General features: G+C 42.7%; 1 protein-coding gene across 6 annotated transcripts; it reads left to right on the forward strand.

Moving 5' to 3' along the window:
* Positions 1 to 237: 237 nt before the first annotated feature.
* On the forward strand, positions 238 to 22,043 carry LOC115545538 (uncharacterized). Of its 6 annotated transcripts, none has more exons than XR_003977113.1 (4): positions 238 to 395; positions 810 to 1,025; positions 1,388 to 1,496; positions 1,738 to 2,022. XR_003977113.1 is itself a non-coding variant. In XM_030358833.1 (4 exons), the coding sequence occupies exons 1-4, from the start codon at positions 320 to 322 to the stop codon at positions 1,861 to 1,863; spliced, it is 459 nt and encodes a 152-aa protein (XP_030214693.1). In that variant the 5' UTR covers positions 238 to 319; the 3' UTR covers positions 1,864 to 2,022. The 6 variants fall into 6 exon arrangements, 5 of the variants coding, with proteins under 5 accessions (XP_030214693.1, XP_030214692.1, XP_030214689.1 ...); XM_030358833.1 differs by having other exon boundaries at positions 810 to 957; XM_030358832.1 differs by lacking the exons at positions 810 to 1,025; positions 1,388 to 1,496; positions 1,738 to 2,022 and adding exons at positions 15,665 to 15,812; positions 16,219 to 16,327; positions 16,576 to 16,851 and having other exon boundaries at positions 279 to 395.
* Positions 22,044 to 22,816: the final 773 nt, after the last annotated feature.

The following is a 22,816-nucleotide window of genomic DNA, read 5'->3' on the forward strand; positions in this document are numbered from 1 at the left end:
GTAAAATACATAAGTACATTTACAACATCAAGGTGAGATATTACAACATTTAGGTATGTGTGGTGTCTCATGCTTTGTAAAGGCAGAACACTTGGAATGGTTTGAAGGGGATGTTTGAGGTTTGGTGAACTGAAACCGAAAGTTGCTAAGATCTTCGTCACAGTCAACAACAACCTGGAAAGTTGGAAGGGACAAAAAAGGCATGCTGCTCATTGGATGTTCAAGGGGAGGATGTTTCCTGATGAGCGGGCTAACAGTTTTATAAATGATGGGCTCGACAACATCTGAACAGTGAGAGTTGGGTCAGAACAGAGGAAAGATGTTTTCTGTTCAAACCCTGATCGTTGCTGCTCTCCTGGCAGAGCTGGGCCTTGTGGTGGAGTCTTCCTTTGGGGGTGAGTCCTTATTAAGTTGTCTGTTCTGGAAATGGGCGTCAATATGTGTGGTTCCCCCAGGATATAGAAATAAAATTAAACCTGGCTATATGCATGATGAGGGCCATGTTTAATATAAAAAAGTGTAGCTGTGTACAATTCAATTAAGTTTTAAATAGCTTTGAATAGCCATTAATCAAAGGGCTTTAACAGGACATACCTGTATGACACCCTCCTGACCCTAGCCCCCCAGAGGGAGAGATGAAACTCCCTGTGTACAGAGCTATGTAATGTAACTGCTGTGTACCCGTCCCGCCAAGAACCCACACTCAGGCTGGATTGGATGATGTTTCTTTATGTGGTAGCTGCTATCTGATATCTGATATCTCTAGTAGTTTCAACAATGTTTCTGCTGTCGCTGTTTCGGTCCTGCAGAGGGCGCCAGATCCTACAGCTTCGATCTCTCCAATACGTCAGACCTGAACCGACTTTACAACTCGCCGGTCCATCGGGCTGTCAGGATGAGGAGACCGCTGGGGAGCACGAGCTTCCAGTTTGGACCCCTCAGCCACTCAGGAGTGAAGTCAGTCCAACTTAACTCAACTTAAATCAACTCGGTCCACCCAATGCAACTGCTACAATATTGTATTGGTGTGTGGACCATGGTTAATGGTTTTCAGATTAAATAATCTAACCTTTGTTTTTTTCCTTTAAATAGTTGTGCCGTTTTGGTTTCTTGCATTAAAGAATTATTGATTAAGTTCAATAACCTTACAAAATGTGTTCCTGAATACATTATCCTTGCTATAATTATGCATTACAGTTGGACAAAATAGAACGGATTTCAAAGAATTCAAAAAAGAAGAGGCTAAAATCACTTCCCTAAGGCAGGGTTGGATCTCTGAATTATTGTACCCGAATTATTGTACCCGAGTTTAATATTCTTCAAGTTTGGTACAGGTTAATCAAATGCTGCCCTCTGGTGGACGTTCTCATACCGTTTCCCTCTCTAGGGTGACGTTGCGTGACGGTTCCACATGGTTGGTCCATAAGGGAGACGGTTTTGGCATCAGTTCTCAGACCGTGGTGGTGGACGCCAGACACATGAGCACTTCCTGGCAGGTAAGAAGCCCTAAAAGTGTTTATTTATTCAGGGGCGTGTCCATGGGGGGCAGGGGAGGACCTGCCCCCCAATAAATGATGGGCTAGGGTTATTCGAGCTGATGAACAAAACCTGCCACACCCACTGCATTAGTCTGGACACCACTGCTGTTGATCTTCATGGTCTCTGTGTTTTTTTTATATTTCCTAAGAACAAATACTAATGTCTTTAAACATTTCAAATTATGTTTCATGTGTCTAGATTTTGGAAACAAAAGATTTCAGGGGGACCAAGACGGTGGGTGATTTTGTCAGGGCTGGCGGCTCCGACTACAGCCTGCTCTTCGATAACTGTCACTTCGGGGCAGGTCGGATGATGGACCAGTGATCTCTGGCGCCCTCTACTGCTACATCTTTTAACTGCATCCAAAACCTCTTATTAGCTAGAAGGTTTAAGTGCTTCGTGCTTCTTAAAAGCTCGACAACATATCATTTTCTGTTTCATTTCATTCATTTTCAAAATAAATACAGAAATCATATCAAAGTTTCCTTTGGTTCTTGCTTAAAGGGCTCATCTTGTGCTTTTTTTTACTTTCCCCTTTGCTTTAGACTGTTTACGACTTATGTATACCTGTTTTACGTCTGCTTAACTAGAAAATTCAAATTTGGAGCCAGGGGGAGTATTCGCGCCCAGCCGCCCACCGACGCCCCTCAATAAAGTTTGCGCTAAAACTATACTTAGGCCTACGTAATAATGTGACTGTGTGCAGTGCATGGGCGGCGCTGAAGTGGAGAAGTCGACCATACGAGGGGGGAGGGGGGGGGGGGGGGTTGCCGACACACACACAACCAATCACAGCAGACTGGGCTAAGCGGGAGGGGGGCCTTAAAGGGACATGATACAAATCAGACCGTTTTTGAAAGACGCTGAAATTGGATCTGCAGAAAAGTTCAGTGTGGGAATTATTCGAGTAGTGCCCCCAAATGCAATTACTAACCCTAAAAAAGCATAACATGGAATCTTCAACAGAGTTTGGCTGCCACAGAGTTCAAGGTTCAAGATAGCTTTATTCATATCCGTGGGTAAATTTGGTTTGCAGGTCAAGAAAAAGGCGCTCACACACTTAAAGCATACATAGTAAAAAAGGACACAGATACAGAAGACAAAATTCACAGAGGTGCTCGGTACATCAGAAAGTGCAACAAAATTATGCGGAGATTGGATGAAGGAACAAAACTGTTCCTGTAGTTGCGGTTTGTTCTGCTTTTGGGAACTTTGAGCCTCTGTCTAGAGGGAAGCAGCTGAAACGCTGTTTAAAGGATGGGTGCTATCACTTTGAATGGATTGAGATAACCTCTTTAACTGCTTGGTGTACAGGGCTTCCATGTTCAGAGTGGTTGTTTCCGAGACTAAATCAATTAAGATGTGCCCACTAAAGCATCCGTTATTAATCTCAATGTTAGGGCTGGGATAAACGATTATTTTTTAAACGATTAATCTAGCGATTATTTTTTCGATGCATCGATTAATCTAACGATTAATTTTTTCAGTCCGATTCTATTTTGATTCGATTCGATTATCGATTATCCCCCCATTAATTGACTAATAGCAATTTATACATGTTGATTTACATATCTGAATGAAAAAAATAGGAATTCCTTAACATTTCAATACATGTTTATTGCCTTTAAATTCCAAAATAAAAGTGCAAAGTAATGCATTCTTTGAATTCTACGGTGCTCGGTCATCTGTAGCTGCTACCGGGTGGCGCCTCTTCAGGTGCTGGTGAATTGCCGTGGTGCTAGAATGGAAAGTCATCTCCATTTTGCAAAGACGACATATCACGGAATCGTTTCCTTTTACATTAAATAATTCCCATACTTTAGAGGAACGAGTGCGTGGCGCCTTGCACTTCGTTCAGGTGTGGCTCCTCAGAGCGAGTGGCTCTGAGGAGCCACTCGCGTTGCAACTACGCTCCGGCGCCGCCCATCTTTTTTTTTTTTTTTTTTTTTTTAATCGACGCGCATTTTTCGCGTTGACGTTATCGATGACGTCGACGCGTCGTCCCAGCCCTAATCAATGTTACGAATTACTTATTGCTCTAGCATGCGAATAAATCCATTTTACCACTCACATTCAGGTATCATTGTCCCTGCCTCGCTGGTGCAGTGGCGAGCACTGTTGGATACCAGGGTCCAATTCCTGCCGATGTTTGTTTCCAGTGAACCATAATGTAGGTTTTAAACGCTATGATATCGTGTCTATTGTACTCTCATGTATATCCTCCAACCATTTCAAGTTCCCGACCTCCGTGGGGAAGAGAGCGTGGAGAGCGCTGGTGGCTAACGCTCGGGGGACCAGGGTTCGAGTCCCGCTGATTTACTTTAACTTGAGTTTGTTTTTGATGGAACAGCTGTTCCATCAAACGGTCAGTACCTTCATACAGAAGCACTGAGGTTACCGGCCCTAAGAAGTCGGTGGTCTACTGTATCAACCAATCACAATGATGGACGAAGTACCATGACGGGCTGCTCAGGTAGGAATGGCTGCCATCTATTAGCTAATGGCTACCGTCTATTGGCTCCTGGCTAATGGCTACCGGCTACAATCTATTGACATTATTATGTGTTACGTATTTTAGGAACACAAGCTGTATTTCCCTCACTTAACCAATAGGGGGTAGGACCAAATATATAAGCCGTAAATACTACACATAGCCACAAGGGAAAGCAGGACATTACTGAAGGCTGCAATAGATACTTTAGCCACAGAGGGCAGCATCACAGACCAGGCGAGGAAAACCGAGGATTACGTCACACCGGTTCCTCTCCAAGTCTTCCGGTCCTCGCTGAGTCCATAAAGAAGACCACCTGGCCACGAAAACTTTAGAACTCTCCCGGCAGCGATTACCATACGTGGGTTTGTGGTTAGGATCAGCTAGGAGAACACTCTCGCACGTGCTAAGGCACATCTCCAATCTCTCTTTACTTCAGAGCATCAGTTTACCATACCGAAAATACTTTATACAAATAAAGTCTCGTTAAAGCTATTCCTTTGGATTCGACCCCTCTTTCCAATAAGTACATTGCAATTTGGTGAAGCCCTGACGTGATTGGAAAGTTCCGGACCGAGACTTGCGACCGCGGGGCCGTCGGGAGCAGTACAAGCTACTTACAGGCGCCACAAGAAAGGTAAACAGAACCTGTTGTCAATGACTAAACTCTGTATAGTTAGATTAGTAACATTAGGTGAATAGCTTGTACTGCCTTCGACTGGTTGCGGGGACGTGTAATCTCGGACTGGTTTAAATTCATACAGCCGGTTAGACGAACGGCCTAGGATACGCTAACAGATTGAAATTGAATAACGAGCTCACGAAGTAAAGGGCTGGGAGTGTGTTTTATATGGGTTTGTAGATAGACTGTATCCAATCCTGATTAGATCTAAATGTTTGTACCAACGTGGGAGACGTATTACCTGTGGTTAAGTGTTATTTATTTGGTGATAAGCTTCGAGTTCAGCCAGGCCACCATAAGGTATATTTATTACCGACCATAAACTTCCGAACTCTTACGGCGGGGCGAGGAAAGGTCAGGTTTTTAACGTTAATCTAGCTTAGTTGCATATTGAACCGGAGGCTTGGCCGGCGTTAGCCAAGGAGTTCAAATCTAATTGATTCCTCACAGCCCGGTTCATGTAACATCTAATGTGCAATTTTGGTTAGTATAAAACGCAGCCGTAGAGGTAGCACTTACGCAGTACAACCCATCTGCTATCAAGTCCCTCGCTAACCCGCCGTGGGGACAAACTTGCTGGAATCTCATACTTCTTATAGAGATCCAAAACTAGTTTGTTTCTGCAGCATTTTGGATGTACCACGTGGTGTACGATTTAAAGGGACAACGCGTCTTGGAAACGTGCGTTTCCTTTGTTTGTACCTCCACAGTCTTTGTAGTCGGAGCCCTTTTTGAAACAAACGCCATTGCTCAAGAGCAACAGGGGGCCTCGACTTAAGTGTTACATTCTCTCTCTCTCTCTCTCTCTCTCTCTCTCTCTCTCTCTCTCTCTCTCTCTCTCTCTCTCTCTCTCTCTCTCTCTCTCTCTCTCTCTCTCTCTCTCTCTCTCTCTCTCTCTCTCTCTCTCTCCAAGCACACACTTATTGAAGACAACAAGTGTCATTTTTGACCTGGGTGTTTTGATAAGGCAATGGTAGCCTGCACAAAGGGACCCCCGGTGTGCTCTGTCTGTCTCTAGAAATATGTTCTCTCTCCATAAAAATATTCCCTTAAAAATCCATCTGTTTCAAATGATAACAATGTTTTGGCAGTTACTTATTCAGCCAATTGTATATAATTGTCACATTTCACTAGTCAATAGCTGGAAGTATTATATTGTATATTTCATTCCAATATTTGAGGTATTCCGCACGCTCATTAAGTGCCCTCATCCTCTACGAATCAATAAATCCATAGCATTAAGTTGAAAACCATCGGTAAAGCAATAGTTTCTGACGCATAATATTTTGGCTATAGTTTTGTAACTAATAGAATTCAACATCTATGGGAGAACAATATTTATGTATACATGTGATAAATCTGTAAATCCACTTTGTTTGTACAGACATATTGCTTTTGGGCAACCAGGAAGGTTGTTCCACAGTTTCAATATGGAATATTGAAAAGTAATTAACGTTGTACAATCTTGTAACTCCCAATTCCTCGCTCTTTCTCTCTGTCTGCCTGCCTGTCTAAAGATAGGCCCTCCCTCACCCCTTAAATTCCTTCCCCATCCTTTAGTCCCTATCTCCAACCCCCCCCCTCATAAAGACCCCCCCTCATAAAGACCCCCCCCCCCCCCCTTCCCCAGAGAATAGAACGAACCCCCACCCTTCCCACATCACCTCTCTCTATCTCTCTCTCTATGTCGCTATTTTTAACAACAATGACTTCTATTTGTAGTTCCCCTTATCATCCAAGGACCTCATAGGGCTATCTGTGTACATATAAATTTACACAAAGCGCAGAAACAGAGTGTATTAAGAACACAAATTGCGGTTAAGTGGTAGCCTTATGCCATAAGGTAGCACCGTTTTCAGCCGGACAGATAGAACTCTGAGAAGTTTCTGTAGTCAGCTGATACGCATGTAGTTTGCACCGCAGCCATATTTGTAGTTCTTGGTAGTGAATCCAACCCCCCCAAATCCCCCCCTTCGTAGATCTCCTCGTCTCTTCCTCCCGCCTAAACCCCCTCTCGTAAATTCCCTCCCCACCCTTTTTCCCTGTCTCCCACCCCCCCCCCCTTCCCCACAGAATAGCTTTGTCTTAAATGCCCCACTGGCGTCGTTTTGAGTACTTGTCGTTAACGATTGTTCATGGTTATGGGTGCGAGGTAAGGTCCTCCACTGTCGGTCTCTGTGAAGATCGAGCCACAAAAGAACATTAACGAGAGTTCCAATCATTATTATCTTTAACTTCTCCCATTCTTCTGAACTTTCCTGAGGCCGGCACGGTCTGTGTTCCTAAGCAATAGCTCCATTGCGGACGGTCAGAGTAAATACCACCTATCTGATGATCCGCTAATAACATCCAAGACTGCATGATTACTTTTATACTCAAGTCTGTTGATATTTTGTTATTAAAAACGATGAATTATTAATCTACGAGTCCCTCCTAACCCTTTACACTCATAAAAGTCCCCACCACCCCCCCTCCAGGCCCAGTCTAACACCCTGTCCCCTCACTGGCCTTCCATCTCTCTCTCACTCCAACCCCGTCTTTCTCCGCGTCTCCTCCTCCACTGTCTTAATGAACCCCATCCCCACCACCAATCTTCCTCCCTCTAAACCCTCATCATAAAGACCACCCCCCAGCCTCTCCCACGACACATCTCTCTCTCTGTCGCTATTTTTAACAACGATAACTTGTTTACATATAAATGTACACACAGCGCAGAGCCATAGTGTATTGAGAACACAAATTGCGGTTAAGTGGTAGCCTTATGTTATAAGGTACCACAATTTTCAGCCGGACAGATAGAACTCAAAGAAGTTTCTGTAGTCGGCTGATACGTATGTAGTAGGGATGGGCACGAGTAGTAAATTCCAAACTCGAGTGATCGAAGGAATTCCACGAGGATCAATCGAGTACTCGTTAAATCAAATCTATTTTTAGAATGCAACGCATCTGCAGCAGGAATAGGCGGCAGGCCCGATGATGAACGGCAATATTACCAACCAAACATGTAATGCTTATTCTCCATCAAAACAGTCAGAGTTATCAGAGTATTCATTATTTATTTTTGCAAACGTTCAAAACACATTTTCCTTACAAAAATAAATATGCGCAGCGTCTCACAATTTAAATCACGTCGAACCAAGGCCTGTAACAGTTTAAAAAAAACGAAACAAGTAGCCTAACCATTGCAAATAAATGCTTAAAGCTGCAAATAAAACGGCAGCAAATGGACTATGGAAATACTCAGAGTTGTGATCTTCTCTACACGCCCGGGATTACAGCTGCGTCTTGCGGCGGTGAAAATAGCCGACACACTTTCACTTTCACCGTTGCTGCGGGTCTGCTTTCCCGAACTCACCGTTGTGTTTCAGGAGCATATGTTGCCGCATAGTACTTTCTGGTAGCTCGATTTCGCTTGGCATATTTTACATTTCACCTTATGATCTCCTATTTCTTTAAAGTATTTAAATTCTTCGCTGCGATTTGCTTTAACCGCCATCTCTTAACTTTTTGAATTCTGGCGTGCCTGCACACGGCACGGAACGCGCCATGGAAATGGATGCATTTAATTTTCTTTGTGCCCACGTCATCCGTTAGTGGCGCCGACAGAAAATTGATACATTTGCTTCAGAAAACTTTGTTTGTGTGTGTGTATATGCCAACTCGAGTTTGCCTGTCCACCAACCGAGTTCATTTGTAACGAGTAGTACTCGAGTAATCGATTCCTCACGCCCATCCCTAGTATGTAGTATGCACCACAGCCATATTTGTAGTTCTTGGTAGTGCCCCCTACTCGTTAACACGAGATTATTCCCAATTACATCTCAACATCTCCAAATGTACCACAAATATATAACTATTATGAGTCCCAACTAGACGACCCCCAGCTTTCCAAGTAGCCGATCTCTTGCATTCGTACTAAATTTGTTCTCTTTTCTTGTCAGGCCTTGGCAACCCGAGCAGTAATGGATGCCCGACATTCATCATTTTTAATCGTTAACATTACTACAAATATTCTCTTTTCTAATCAGGGAGTGGCAACACAACGATCAGTTGCCCACGATCATCATTTTACTTCTGTGCATAAAATATTAATTCTCATTTCTCTTTAGGAGGTGGCAACACAAGCAACACAAGGTGGCAACACAAGCATTATAGTTGCCAAACACTCATCTTTTTACTTCTCTGCATTGATCTTAATTCTTTCTCTCTCCAGGAAATGGCAGTATAAGAACGAATGCCAAACACACGGACAGTAATTATTATTTTTTTTTTCAGGTTGCTGAGCGCTTCTGTCTATTCAACATGCGTTTTGTGTAGCAAGACAGGTAGAGAACCAGGCTGGTTCAAATAGACACGGGGTTCAACTGCTAGAATAATATGTCTAATTAATAAATGGTGCACATGGTTTTAAACGGTGCCCAAGGAGGGAGTTAGCTCAACTGCGGTAGACACAATTACAATACGTTTTTTGCGAATATTAAAGGTACATGGGTTAAATTCTACTATAATCAGCTACTACATACGAATAGACTGAATAACACTGCGTGAGGTGTTCAAAGGTCAACTATTGCTTCCATTGGAGCGATTGCAATAGATATAATATCATACCACCAATATGCATGCAATATCTTGTATTCAACAATTAGGAATGCCGGATTCCAGAACCGAAAGAAGTCCTACAAAAGGACACCAACCCAGGGGTCTTGCATCAAACCAGATCCCTATACGACAGTTACACGGTGATCTTAAGATAGGAATAATTATCTAAACTCCGCATCATGAACGGTTAGCCTTTAAAGTTGTCCATAGCATGCATACCGCTCGTCCACAGAAGTCCGGGGATTAACCAGGCCTGGGAATTCTTATTAGAAGAGTTTTGGGATAACCTGCCTCATAGGAGAGCAGAAGAGTCCCCCCCAATAGAGGATCCTGAGGACAAGCGGTAGAAATGCATAGTTCAACAAACCTGACGAGGTCCAAAAATGCCAAAATAAGAACGATTAAAATATATATTTCAAACTATAAAAAACGTTACGGTAACAACAGAAGTATGATGCCTAATATTGAAATGCAGATTTTTAATATTAAGATATTTTTGATAATGTTCAAATTTAAGTTTTGTATGTTTGTATTTTCCCATGTGGTCTTTTCACCCTGTTATTCTGCAGGGTCGTTCAAAATCCTTTGAGGTTAGTGGAAATCAGTTCTCACTCTGTTCCTTTGTTGTCCTGTGTTGGTTTGGGCCCGTTATCCTTTATCCCCAGAGAAGCGCAGAGAAACGCATGTGATAAGGAACGGCCAACCCCATATTTATGACATCTTAAGGAATGATGACTTAGATGACCATATGGTTAAAAAAGGCTTTTGGTTTGTTGTGAGGCAGCTGTCCTCAGCAACACTTCTGAATGTGTAAGAACTCCTTGCCACTCAACAGACCTCTCTGCGGACCCTTTAGAAAATGAAGGGCTCCGCAGGAAGAAATCCCATCTGAGGTCTCAAATTGTTGAATAATATGCTTATTTTTAGGTCTGTTGATGCATGTTATGATGCATCTTCGTTCGTGCTTTTCTTACGAATGTGTATATAGAGATAAAAATAAAATGAAAATAAAAATAAGTAAAATATAGAATGAAAACAAATGGTGGATTCATATACCATGTGTAAATGTCCTCTTGTGTGTGCCAGAGCCACCAAAATAATGGAGGTTACTCGACTGTTACATACACGAGGGGATATTGAAAGCATACCACATATAAAACTAAGATAATTAGAAAATGGTTCGTTATAATTAACTTTCAATAACTTGGCTTTATCCAATAACTTCTGAATTTTTATTTTAGGTTCAGGTTTTGTTTTGTTTTAGAATATCACCCTATATTTAATGCCCAGATGTGCATATAGTGTAGGACAATCGGGTAGTATAATAGAGGTAGCTTTTGGAACCAGATACGGTTACAAAGAAGTGATATTGAACATACAAATTTTAACTTTCTAATTTCCCTTTTTTCATCTTTTTAGGTTTATAAGATAGGAAAGGGATTAGCAATACATCTGCTCGCCAGGGACAACATAGGCTCAATTTAGATTCAGCAGTAGAGGGTTAACCTTTCAAATGCCACTGCTACTGCTGTAACGCTTTGATACAACGTCAGCGTCTCATAGTCTGATATTTATTTTTACTCTGATAAGTTACGGCGCATCTGACTCATGAAACATTTACGGTTTACTGCATTTAACAACAGCGTGGTCTCAAGACGGCTGCATAGACCCACAACTATCGACCTTTGGTTTGGTATGTACTGGTCTTCATATATCTTCATAATGGATTGGTTTAGGTACAGATGATTAAGGAAAGGAACTTCAACTTGGTTGCACTACACCGTTGTTAGGATTGGTTAATTCTAATGCGCATGGCTGAAGCAATGCGCAAGGAGGGATGTAGTGTGAATATTAAATCAAGGTTGAAGGTTGAAATCAGCTCAGAATAAGGAATGGGACACTCAAAACAAAAATTTTAAATCCGCACAAGCACTAAATAGATCAATTATAATACAAACATGTTTGAAACGCATACAATTTTCAGGTCCTATGTTTCCAGAAGCAAGGTGAGTACAGTGTATCACTCTGACACAGCTAACTTTGCACCTAATGCTTACGGTTAGATTCATGCTTACACTTACATTTCTAGGGTCCCATAATGGACTTCCATTAGAACAATTAAAAATAGAATTATAGGAAATGTTTTTGAACAACTAACTGCTGTACATGAGTTTGTATTTCTACAATAGAAACAAAAGTTCCAGAACCAGATGCAGACACACCCGGAGCCGATAAACTGCCTCCGCCGAGCAAGGAGCAGTCACATGAGGAGATCAAATAACGGCAGGAGTTGAATTGGTTCTGTTTTGCTTGTCCACCATATAAAAATTATGTATATATATATTGTTTAGATAAATTACATGTATCATAATCAGCAACACTTCGTTCAGTTTAACAGATAAAGTTAAAAGGAATATGTATATATATGGAAATGTTATTGACAGAGCAAGGAGGGATTAATGCGATAGGCACAACGTGTTGTAGGCCAACTTTATCCCCAATAACACAGCTCTGGATGGGTTGCTGGCATAATTACAATCCCTCAGGTTAGAATTGGCAGAGAACTCCGGCATTAATGACCCTTTCACAGGTTGGATGGAGAATATGTTTGGGAGGTGGAAAAGCATGATCCAGTAAGTGCCCGTCGCGGGAATAAATGCAGAGACCGTGTTAATTGTCACCGGCTGCCGTTGTATTCCCTGCGCACGAGGGCTACTGCATCTGCTGATCCCCACAGCAGTGGGCGCTACAGAAGCGCCAAGTGCCATTCAGGCTTACATGGGGATCAAATATGATCCGATGAAAGTGAATGATACATCACCTGAGGGGCCCGACCATATCCAGCTGTAATATGTAGAATAGTCAACACCTATACTATTCTAGTAGAAGCGCCTGTATATAAGATAATCAATATCCCGGATTTACTTGAATAACACATTTCCAACAACCATACCAGGCTGTTTGTTATTGTATAGTGTTGCGAATGCAACCCGTTATTTCTGAATCGCTGCATTGATAATGGTACTGTTGATCTTCCTTGAGACGATTGTTTTACAGGCCACCTGTTGCTGACACGACGACGGAGAACCTGTGGGGAGGCTCCCATGGTGTAGGAGTAACCTCTCTGAGATGAGCCCTTGACAAGGAGGGACGAGTCTTGGGTTCATGAATTACAGACCCGACGGCGACAGAAAAAACAATGAACTCCCCAAATCCATGCCCAAACCACCCACAGGAACCGGCACACCAATACACGAAGATCACTTGAACTCCCCAAATCCATGCCCAAACCACCCACAGGAACCGGCGCACCAATACACGAAGATCACTTGAACTCCCCAAATCCATGCCCAAACAACCCACATGAACCGGCGCACCAATACACGAAGATCACCTGAACCCCCCAAATCCATTTTAGTTTATCAATCATTTTGAAATTTTAAAATTGTGTTATGACCATCAATTTTTACGTTACTTTCGCACCTGTTGAATATTTTATGACCTTGTAGCACATGACCAAAAGTATTAGCTCAGGATTTCTATTGATAGTTTTGTTTGTGTGCTGTTTGGCCATGTGATTGTATGATAACAAGATTCATGTTCATTGTTGTATTGTTAAATAATGACCTGTATTTTCAACAAGACCCACAACGTGAATGCCGTCTCAGTATTATGGGGACGCGTAGTGGTTTTTCCCCTCTCTTCAAGAGGTTCTTCCACGACGGTTGATGGTGTTGATGATAGATTCTACTTTGACTATGTTTTCGGTGTGGTAAATGGTGTTTATGATCTAAAATATTTTTGTATGGTCATCTAAGATGACCAAGGAGGGACTGTTACGTATTTTAGGAACACAAGCTGTATTTCCCTCACTTAACCAATAGGGGGTAGGACCAAATATATAAGCCGTAAATACTACACATAGCCACAAGGGAAAGCAGGACATTACTGAAGGCTGCAATAGATACTTTAGCCACAGAGGGCAGCATCACAGACCAGGCGAGGAAAACCGAGGATTACGTCACACCGGTTCCTCTCCAAGTCTTCCGGTCCTCGCTGAGTCCATAAAGAAGACCACCTGGCCACGAAAACTTTAGAACTCACCCGGCAGCGATTACCATACGTGGGTTTGTGGTTAGGATCAGCTAGGAGAACACTCTCGCACGTGCTAAGGCACATCTCCAATCTCTCTTTACTTCAGAGCATCAGTTTACCATACCGAAAATACTTTATACAAATAAAGTCTCGTTAAAGCTATTCCTTTGGATTCGACCCCTCTTTCCAATAAGTACATTGCATATGCATTAGTCTTCATGAAAGCATCAATCTTTTTATTGTGATAATCGACCTGACTCAATAAAGATGTCTGTTAAGGCTGACCACCTCCATATACACATGGATCTAAATATCGCATCGTGAGTTAGGATAGGAGTAGGCTTCACTCAATGTGTATCTAAGAGTCCCAGCCTGAATAGTCAGATCAAGTAAAGGAGGACGGGATGCGGGACTATGCATGAATCCACTTTTATTTGCACAGACGTTTTGGCGTGTGCCTTCTTCAGTGTGCAGCCATGTAACAGTCTTAAATAACCACACCCATTAACAAACCCCCTGACAGCAACAATGGCATTTAAATTGTCTAGTCCAAAGATGATCATTGTCACTACTTAAGACAGTCCATTGATGAGAATAATTTACATGTATGCAACGTACAAATGATCATACATTATATCTATAAGAAACAACTTAGTGACAAATCTTCATTCATCCCATTCGGGATACAGGTGTTTAAATTAAGTAGGCTATATACCAAGCCTCTCTGTGTAGGAGGATAATCTCACGTCCCCCCTCTTGGCAGCCGATTGACCAACCCTAATGCGACTGATGAGTTGATTTCATTCTTTCTTATTGCGCATTTGTGCTCAAAGATTCTGGTTTATAGTTGCCACTTAGTTTTGCCCACGTAAAGTAGCCCACAAGGGTACGTTGGCAAATACACAATGGAAGTGGATAAGCAGGTAATTCTTCCCTTTACTTTGCATATCCTGCTTGTTATGGGATGTGTGAATACTTTTTCTGTGAGCATGGAATTACACGCTACACAGTTGAAGCACTTAAAACGACCATGTGGAATTCTAAAGGGAAAAGGCGACTGGGCAGCTGCAGGGAGGTGCATTCGTACTTCCTCTCAATGCTGTCATCTAAATTCACTGAAAGCCATTTGGATAAATGCTGCTGAACACCTGAACGATAAAGTGTAATATGAAATGTATTGACCTGTCTTGAGCAATGGCTTTCTGGAATTTCCAAGATGAAGTCATCATCCCAGGCCAGTACAGGGCCTTCATAACACTGGGTAGTCATGGTTACCCCCAGTACATGGTGTTCACACACTGCCTCAGAGAACACCAAGTGATGGTTACCAGTCCATAGTTGTTATTAAAAATGTGGTTGTGTTTTTGGGGAAGTTCTGGAGGGGTGTGTATGGAGCAAAGAGCTCTCCATCTGGGCATCGGTTTTCTTGTTGGGGGAGAATCCAAAATGACATCATCCCTACCCTGTTGACCCTCTGAAAAAACAACTTATCGAACCAATGCATGAAAGAAATGATTTATGTCAACATGTAAAATACATAAGTACACTTAAAACATCAAGGTGAGATATTACAACATTTATGTACGTGTGGTGTCTCATGCTTTGTAAAAGCAGAACACTTGGAATGGTTTGAAGGGGATGTTTGAGGTTTGGTGAACTGAAACTGAAAGTGTGACCATCTCACAGACAACAACAACCTGGAAAGTTGGAAGCGAGAAAAAAAGGCAGGCTGCTCATTGGCTGTTCAAGGGGAGGATGTTTCCTGATGGGCGGGCTAACAGTTTTATAAATGATGGGCTCGACAACATCTGAAGAGGGAGAGTTGAGTCAGAACAGAGGAAAGATGTTTTCTGTTCAAACCCTGATCGTTGCTGCTCTCCTGGCAGAGCTGGGCCTTGTGGTGGAGTCGTCCTTTGGGGGTGAGTCATATTATTAAGTTGTCAATTCTGGAAATGGGCGTCAATATGTGTGGTTTCCCCAGGATATAGAGATCAAATTAAACTTATATGCATGATGAGGGCCATGTTTAATATAAAAAAGCGTAGTTGTGTACAATTCAATCAAGTTTTAAATAGCTTTGAATAGCCATTAATCAAAGGGCTTTAACAGGCCATACCTGTATGACACCCCCCTGACCCTAGCCCCCCAGAGGGAGAGATGAATCTCCCTGTGTACAGAGCTAAATAAGGAATGCATAATAATGTCAACATTGTGGTAGTTTGAACAATGTTTCTTCTGTCGCTGTTTCGGTCCTGCAGAGGGCGCCAGATCCTACAGCTTCGATCTCTCCAATGCGTCAGACCTGAACCGACTTTACAACTCGCCGGTCCATCGGGCTGTCAGGATGAGGAGACCGCTGGGAAGCATGAGCTTCCAGTTAGGACCCCTAAGCCACTCAGGAGTGAAGTCAGTTCCACTTAACTCGAGCACAGTCCTAGCACGCAATCAATTCGGTTCACCCAATGCAAATGCTACAATATTGCATTGGTGTGTGGACCATGGCTAATGGTTTTGAGATTAAATAATCTAACCTTTGTTGTTTTGTTTTCTTGCATTAAAGAATTATTGATTAAGTTCAATAACCTTACAAAATGTGTTCCTGAATACATTATCCTTGCTATAATTATGCATTACAGTTAGAGAAAGTAGAACGGATATCAAAGAATTTAAAAAAGAAGAGACTAAAATCACTTCCCTAAAGCAGGGTTGGATCTCTGAATTATTGTACCCGAGTTTAATATTCTTCAAGTTTGGTACAGGTTAATTAAATGCTGCCCTCTGGTGGACGTTCTCATACCGTTTCCCTCTCTAGGGTGACGTTGCGTGACGGTTCCACATGGTTGGTCCATAAGGGAGACGGTTTTGGCATCAGTTCTCAGACCGTGGTGGTGGACGCGAGACACATGAGCACTTCCTGGCAGGTAAGATGCCCTAAAAGTGTTTATTTATTCAGGGGCGTATCCATGGGGGGCAGGGCCCAGGGGAGGACATGTCCCCCAATAAATGATGGGCTAGGGTTATTCGAGCTGATGAACAAAACCTGCCACACCCACTGCATTAGTCTGGAAACCACTGCTGTTGATCTTCATGGTCTCTGTGTTTTTTTTATATTTCCTAAGAACAAATACTAATGTCTTTAAACATTTCAAATTATGTTTCATGTGTCTAGATTTTGGAAACAAAAGATTTCAGGGGGACCAAGACGGTGGGTGATTTTGTCAGGGCTGGCGGCTCCGACTACAGCCTGCTCTTCGATAACTGTCACTTCGGGGCAGATCGGATGATGGACCAGTGATCTCTGGCGCCCTCTACTGCTACATCTTTTAACTGCATCCAAAACCTCTTATTAGCTGGAAGGATAAGCGCTTCGTGCTTCTTAAAAGCTCGACAACATATCATTTTCTGTTTCATTTCATTCATTTTCAAAATAAATACAGAAATCATATCAAAGTTTTCTTTGGTTCTTGCTTAAAGGGCTCATCTTGTGCTTTTTTTACTTTCCCCTTTGCTTTAGACTGTTTACGACTTATGTATACCTGTTTTACGTCTGCTCAACTAGAAAATTCGAAGTTGGAGCCAGGGGGAGTATTCGCGCCCACCGGCGCCCCTCAATAAAGTTTGCGCTAAAACTTTACTTACGCAATAATGTGACTGTGTGCAGTGCATGGGCGGCGCTGAAGTGGAGAAGTCAACCATACGAGGGGCGAGGGGGGGGGTTGCCGACACACACACAACCAATCACAGCAGACTGGGCTAAGCGGGAGGGGGGCCTTAAAGGGACATGATACAAATCAGACCGTTTTTGAAAGACGCTGAAATTGGATCTGCAGAAAAGTTCAGTGTGAGAATTATTCGAGTAGTACCCCCAAATGCAATTACTAACCCTAAAAAAGCATAACATGGAATCTTCAACAGAGTTTGGCTGCCACAGAGTTCAAGGTTCAAGGTAGCTTTATTCATATCCGTGGGTAAATTTGGTTTGCAGGTCAAGAAAAAGGCGCTCACACACTTAAAGCATACATAGTAAAAAAGGACACAGATACAGAAGACAAAATTCACAGAGGTGCTCGGTACATCAGAAAGTGCAACAAAATTATGCAGAGATTGGATGAAGGAACAAAACTGTGCCTGTAGTGGCGGTTTGTTCTGCTTTTGGGAACTTTGAGCCTCTGTCTAGAGGGAAGCAGCTGAAACGCTGTTTAAAGGATGGGTGCTATCACTTTGAATGGATTGAGATAACCTCTTTAACTGCTTGGTGTACAGGGCTTCCATGTTCAGAGTGGTTGTTTCCGAGACTAAATCAATTAAGATGTGCCCACTAAAGCATCCGTTATTAATATCAATGTTAGGGCTGGGATAAACGATTATTTTTTAAACGATTAATCTAGCGATTATTTTTTCGATGCATCGATTAATCTAACGATTAATTTTTTCAGTCCGATTCTATTTTGATTCGATTCGATTATCGATTATCCCCCCATTAATTGACTAATAGCAATTTATACATGTTGATTTACATATCTGAATGAAAAAAATAGGAATTCCTTAACATTTCAATACATGTTTATTGCCTTTAAATTCCAAAATAAAAGTGCAAAGTAATGCATTCTTAGAATTCTACGGTGCTCGGTCATCTGCAGCTGCTACCAGGTGGCGCCTCTTCAGGTGCTGGTGAATTGCCGTGGTGCTAGAATGGAAAGTCATCTCCATTTTGCAAAGACGACATATCACGGAATCGTTTCCTTTTACATTAAATAATTCCCATACTTTAGAGGAACGAGTGCGTGGCGCCTTGCACTTATGAAAGTCTGAGGAGCCACTCGCGTTGCTACTACGCTCCAGCGCCGCCCATCTTTTTTTCTTTTTTTAATCGACGCGCATTTTTCGCGTTGACGTTATCGATGACGTCGACGCGTCGTCCCAGCCCTAATCAATGTTCCGAATTACTTATTGCTCTAGCATGCGAATAAATCCATTTTACCACTCACATTCAGGTATCATTGTCCCTGCCTCGCTGGTGCAGTGGCGAGCCCTGTTGGATACCAGGGTCCAATTCCTGCCGATGTTTGTTTCCAGTGAACCATAATGTAGGTTTTAAACGCTATGATATCGTGTCTATTGTACTCTCATGTATATCCTCCAACCATTTCAAGTTCCCGACCTCCGTGGGGAAGAGAGAGCGGAGAGCGCTGGTGGCTAACGCTCTGGGGACCAGGGTTCGGAACAGCTGTTCCATCAAACGGTCAGCAGAATCATACAGTAGCACAATCGGTTACCGGCCATAAGAAGTCGGTAGTCTACTGTATCAACCAATCACAATGATGGACGAAGTACCATGACGGGCTGCTCATGTAGGAATGGCTGCCGTCTATTGGCTCCTGGCTAATGGCTACCGTCTATTGGCTCCTGGCTAATGGCTACCGTCTATTGGCTACAATCTATTGACATCATTATGCCTTCATGAAAGCATCAATCTTTTTATTGTGATAATCGACCTGACTCAATAAAGATGTCTGTTAAGGCTGGCCACCTCCATATACACATGGATCTAAATATCGCAACGTGAGTTATGATAGGAGCAGGCTTCACTCAATGTGTATTTAAGAGTCCCAGCCTGAATAGTCAGATCAAGTAAAGTAGGAGGGATGCGGGACTATGCATGAATCCACTTTTATTTGCACAGACGTTTTGGCGTGTGCCTTCTTCAGTGTGCAACCATGTACCAGTCTTAAATAACCACACCCATTAACAAACCCCCTGACATCAACAATGGCATTTCAATTGTCCAGTCCAAACATGATCATTGTCACTACTTAATTAAGACAGTCCGTTGATGAGAATAAATTACATATATGCAACGTACAAATGATCATACATTGTATTTATAAGAAACAACTTAGTGACAAATCTTCATTCATCCCTTTCGGGATGCAGGTGTTTAAATTAAATATATACCAAGCCTCTCTGTGTAGGAGGATAATCTCACGTCCCCCCTCTTGGCAGCCGATTGACCAACCCTAATGCGACTGATGAGTTGATTTCATTCTTCCTTATTGCGCATTTGTGCTCAAAGATTCTGGTTTATAGTTGCCGCTTAGTTTTGCCCACGTACAGTAGCCCCCAAGGCAAATACACAATGGAAGTGGATAAGCAGGTAATTCTTCCCTTTACTTTGCATATCCTGCTTGTTATGGGATGTGTGAATACTTTTTCTGTGAGCATGGAATTACACGCTACACACTTGAAGCACTTAAAACGACCATGTGGAATTCTAAAGGGAAAAGGCGACTGGGCAGCTGCAGGGAGGTGCAGTCGCACTTCCTCTCACTGCTGTCATCTAAATTCACTGAAAGCCATTTGGATAAATGCTGCGGAACACCTGAATGATAAAGTGTAATATGAAATGTATTGACCTGTCTTGAGCAATGGCTTTCTGGAATTTCCAAGATGAAGTCATCATTCCAGGCCAGTACTGGGCCTTCATAACACTGGGTAGTCATGAAGTACATGGTGTTCACACACTGCCTCAGAGAACACCAAGTGATGGTTACCAGTCCATAGTTGTTATTAAAATGTGGTTGTGATTTTGGGGAAATTCTGGAGGGGTGTGGAGCAAAGAGCTCTCCATCTGGGCATCGGTTTTCTTGTTGGGGGAGAATCCAAAATGACATCATCCCTTCCCTGTTGACCCTCTGAAAAAACAACTTATCGAACAAATGCATGAAAGAAATGATTTATGTCAAATGTCATGTAAAATACATAAGTACACTTACAACATCAAGGTGAGATATTACAACATTTAGGTACGTGTGGTGTCTCATGCTTTGTAAAAGCAGAACACTTGGAATGGTTTGAAGGGGACTTTTGAGGTTTGGTGAACTGAAACTGAAAGTGTGACCATCTCACAGACAACAACAACCTGGAAAGTTGGAAGGGAGAAAAAAAGGCAGGCTGCTCATTGGCTGTTCAAGGGGAGGATGTTTCCTGATGGGCGGGCTAACAGTTTTATAAATGATGGGCTCGACAACATCTGAAGAGGGAGAGTTGAGTCAGAACAGAGGAAAGATGTTTTCTGTTCAAACCCTGATCGTTGCTGCTCTCCTGGCAGAGCTGGGCCTTGTGGTGGAGTCTTCCTTTGGGGGTGAGTCCTTTTATTAAGTTGTCAATTCTGGAAATGGGCGTCAATATGTGTGGTTTCCCCAGGATATAGAGATAAAATTAAACCTATATGCATGATGCAGGCCATGTTTAATATAAAAAAGTGTAGCTGTGTACAATTCAATTAAGTTTTAAATAGCTTTGAATAGCCATTAGTTAAAGTTCTTTAACAGGCCATACCTGTATGACACCCCCATGACCCTTGCCCCCCAGAGGGAGAGATGAAACTCCCTGTGTACAGAGCTATGTAATATCTCTAGTAGTTTGAACAATGTTTCTGCTGTCGCTGTTTCGGTCCTGCAGAGGGCGCCAGATCCTACAGCTTCGATCTCTCCAAGTCAGACCTGACCCGACTTTACGACTCGCCGGTCCATCGGGCTGTCAGGATGAGGAGACCGCTGGGGAGCATGAGCTTCCAGTTAGGACCCCTAAGCCACTCAGGAGTGAAGTCAGTTCCACTTAACTCGAGCACAGTCCTAGCACGCAATCAACTCGGTTCACTTAATGCAAATGTTACAATATTGTATTGGTGTGTGGACCATGGTTAATGGTTTTGAGATTAAATAATCTAACCTTTGTTGTTTTGGTTTCTTGCATTAAAGAATTATTAAGTTCAATAACCTTACAAAATGTGTTCCTGAATACATTATCCTTGCTATAATTATGCATTACAGTTAGGGAAAGTAGAACGGATATCAAAGAATTAAAAAAAATATGAGACTAAAATCACTTCCCTAAAGCAGGGTTGGATCTCTGAATTATTGTACCCGAGTTTAATATTCTTCAAGTTTGGTACAGGTTAATTAAATGCTGCCCTCTGGTGGACGTTCTCATACCGTAGGGTGACTTTGCGTGACGGTTCCACATGGTTGGTCCATAAGGGAGACGGTTTTGGCATCAGTTCTCAGACCGTGGTGGTGGACACGAGACACATGAGCCCTTCCTGGCAGGTAAGATGCCCTAAAAGTTTTTATTTATTCAGGGGCGTGTCCATGGGGGCAGGGGAGGACCTGCCCCCCAATACATGATGGGCTAGGGAGGGTTATTCGAGCTGATGAACAAAACCTGCCACACTCACTGCATTAGTCTGGACACCACTGCTGTTGATCTTCGATGGTCTCTGTGTTTTTTTGTATTTCCTACGAAAAAATACAAATGTCTTAAAATATTTCAAATTATGTTTCATGTGTCTAGATTTTGGAAACAAAAGATTTCAGGGGGACCAAGACGGTGGGTGATTTTGTCAGGGCTGGCGGCTCCGGCTACAGCCTGCTCTTCGATAACTGTCACTTCGGGGCAGGTCGGATGATGGACCAGTGATCTCTGGCGCCCTCTACTGCTACATCTTTTAACTGCATCCAAAACCTCTTATTAGCTGGAAGGTTTAAGCGCTTCGTGCTTCTTAAAAGCTCGACAACATATCATTTTCTGTTTCATTTCATTCATTTTCAAAATAAATACAGAAATCATATCAAAGTTTTCTTTGGTTCTTGCTTAAAGGGCTCATCTTGTGCTTTTTTTACTTTCCCCCTTGCTTTAGACTGTTTACGACTTATGTATACCTGTTTTACGTCTGCTCAACTAGAAAATTCAAAGTTGGAGCCAGGGGGAGTATTCGCGCCCACCGACGCCCCTCAATAAAGTTTGCGCTAAAACTTTACTTAGGCCTATGTAATAATGTGACTGTGTGCAGTGCATGGGCGGCGCTGAAGTGGAGAAGTCGACCATACGAGGGGGGAGGGGGGGGGGGGGTTGCCGACACACACAACCAATCACAGCAGACTGGGCTAAGCGGGAGGGAGTCACGTGCTAGAAATTGAGAAACGGCCCAAGTGTGGGTGTGGTGACGTGTATCATATGCGTCGAGAGCAGCGAAGAGCTGTAGTTCACAAAGCGGCCTCACATAAACCCTAAAATTATCAAACTTCTTCACGAAAATTTTTTGTTTTCCTTGCATGAAAAATTATCATTTAAATCCACAAACAACATATGTGTAATCCAGGGCATATAAAGACTGGGACCAGAAAATAATAATTTTCTCTCCATTGACACCCATTCATATTTTTCGATCTCATAGGTCCCGTGAGCTCTACCGGAAGGGGCGTGACTTCGCCACTCTATATAGCGATTTTCAAAACAAGTTACATCTGGTAACCTGTAGGGGGCGCAGGGAAGCGGGTATAGACCCACCTCTTTGTTGGCCTGGTTTATTCAATGGAATGTATTAGTGCATGTGCGTGCGTGTGTGTGTG

The sequence above is a fragment of the Gadus morhua genome, chromosome 6, assembly GCF_902167405.1.
Source record: "Gadus morhua chromosome 6, gadMor3.0, whole genome shotgun sequence".
Taxonomy (NCBI): domain Eukaryota; kingdom Metazoa; phylum Chordata; class Actinopteri; order Gadiformes; family Gadidae; genus Gadus; species Gadus morhua.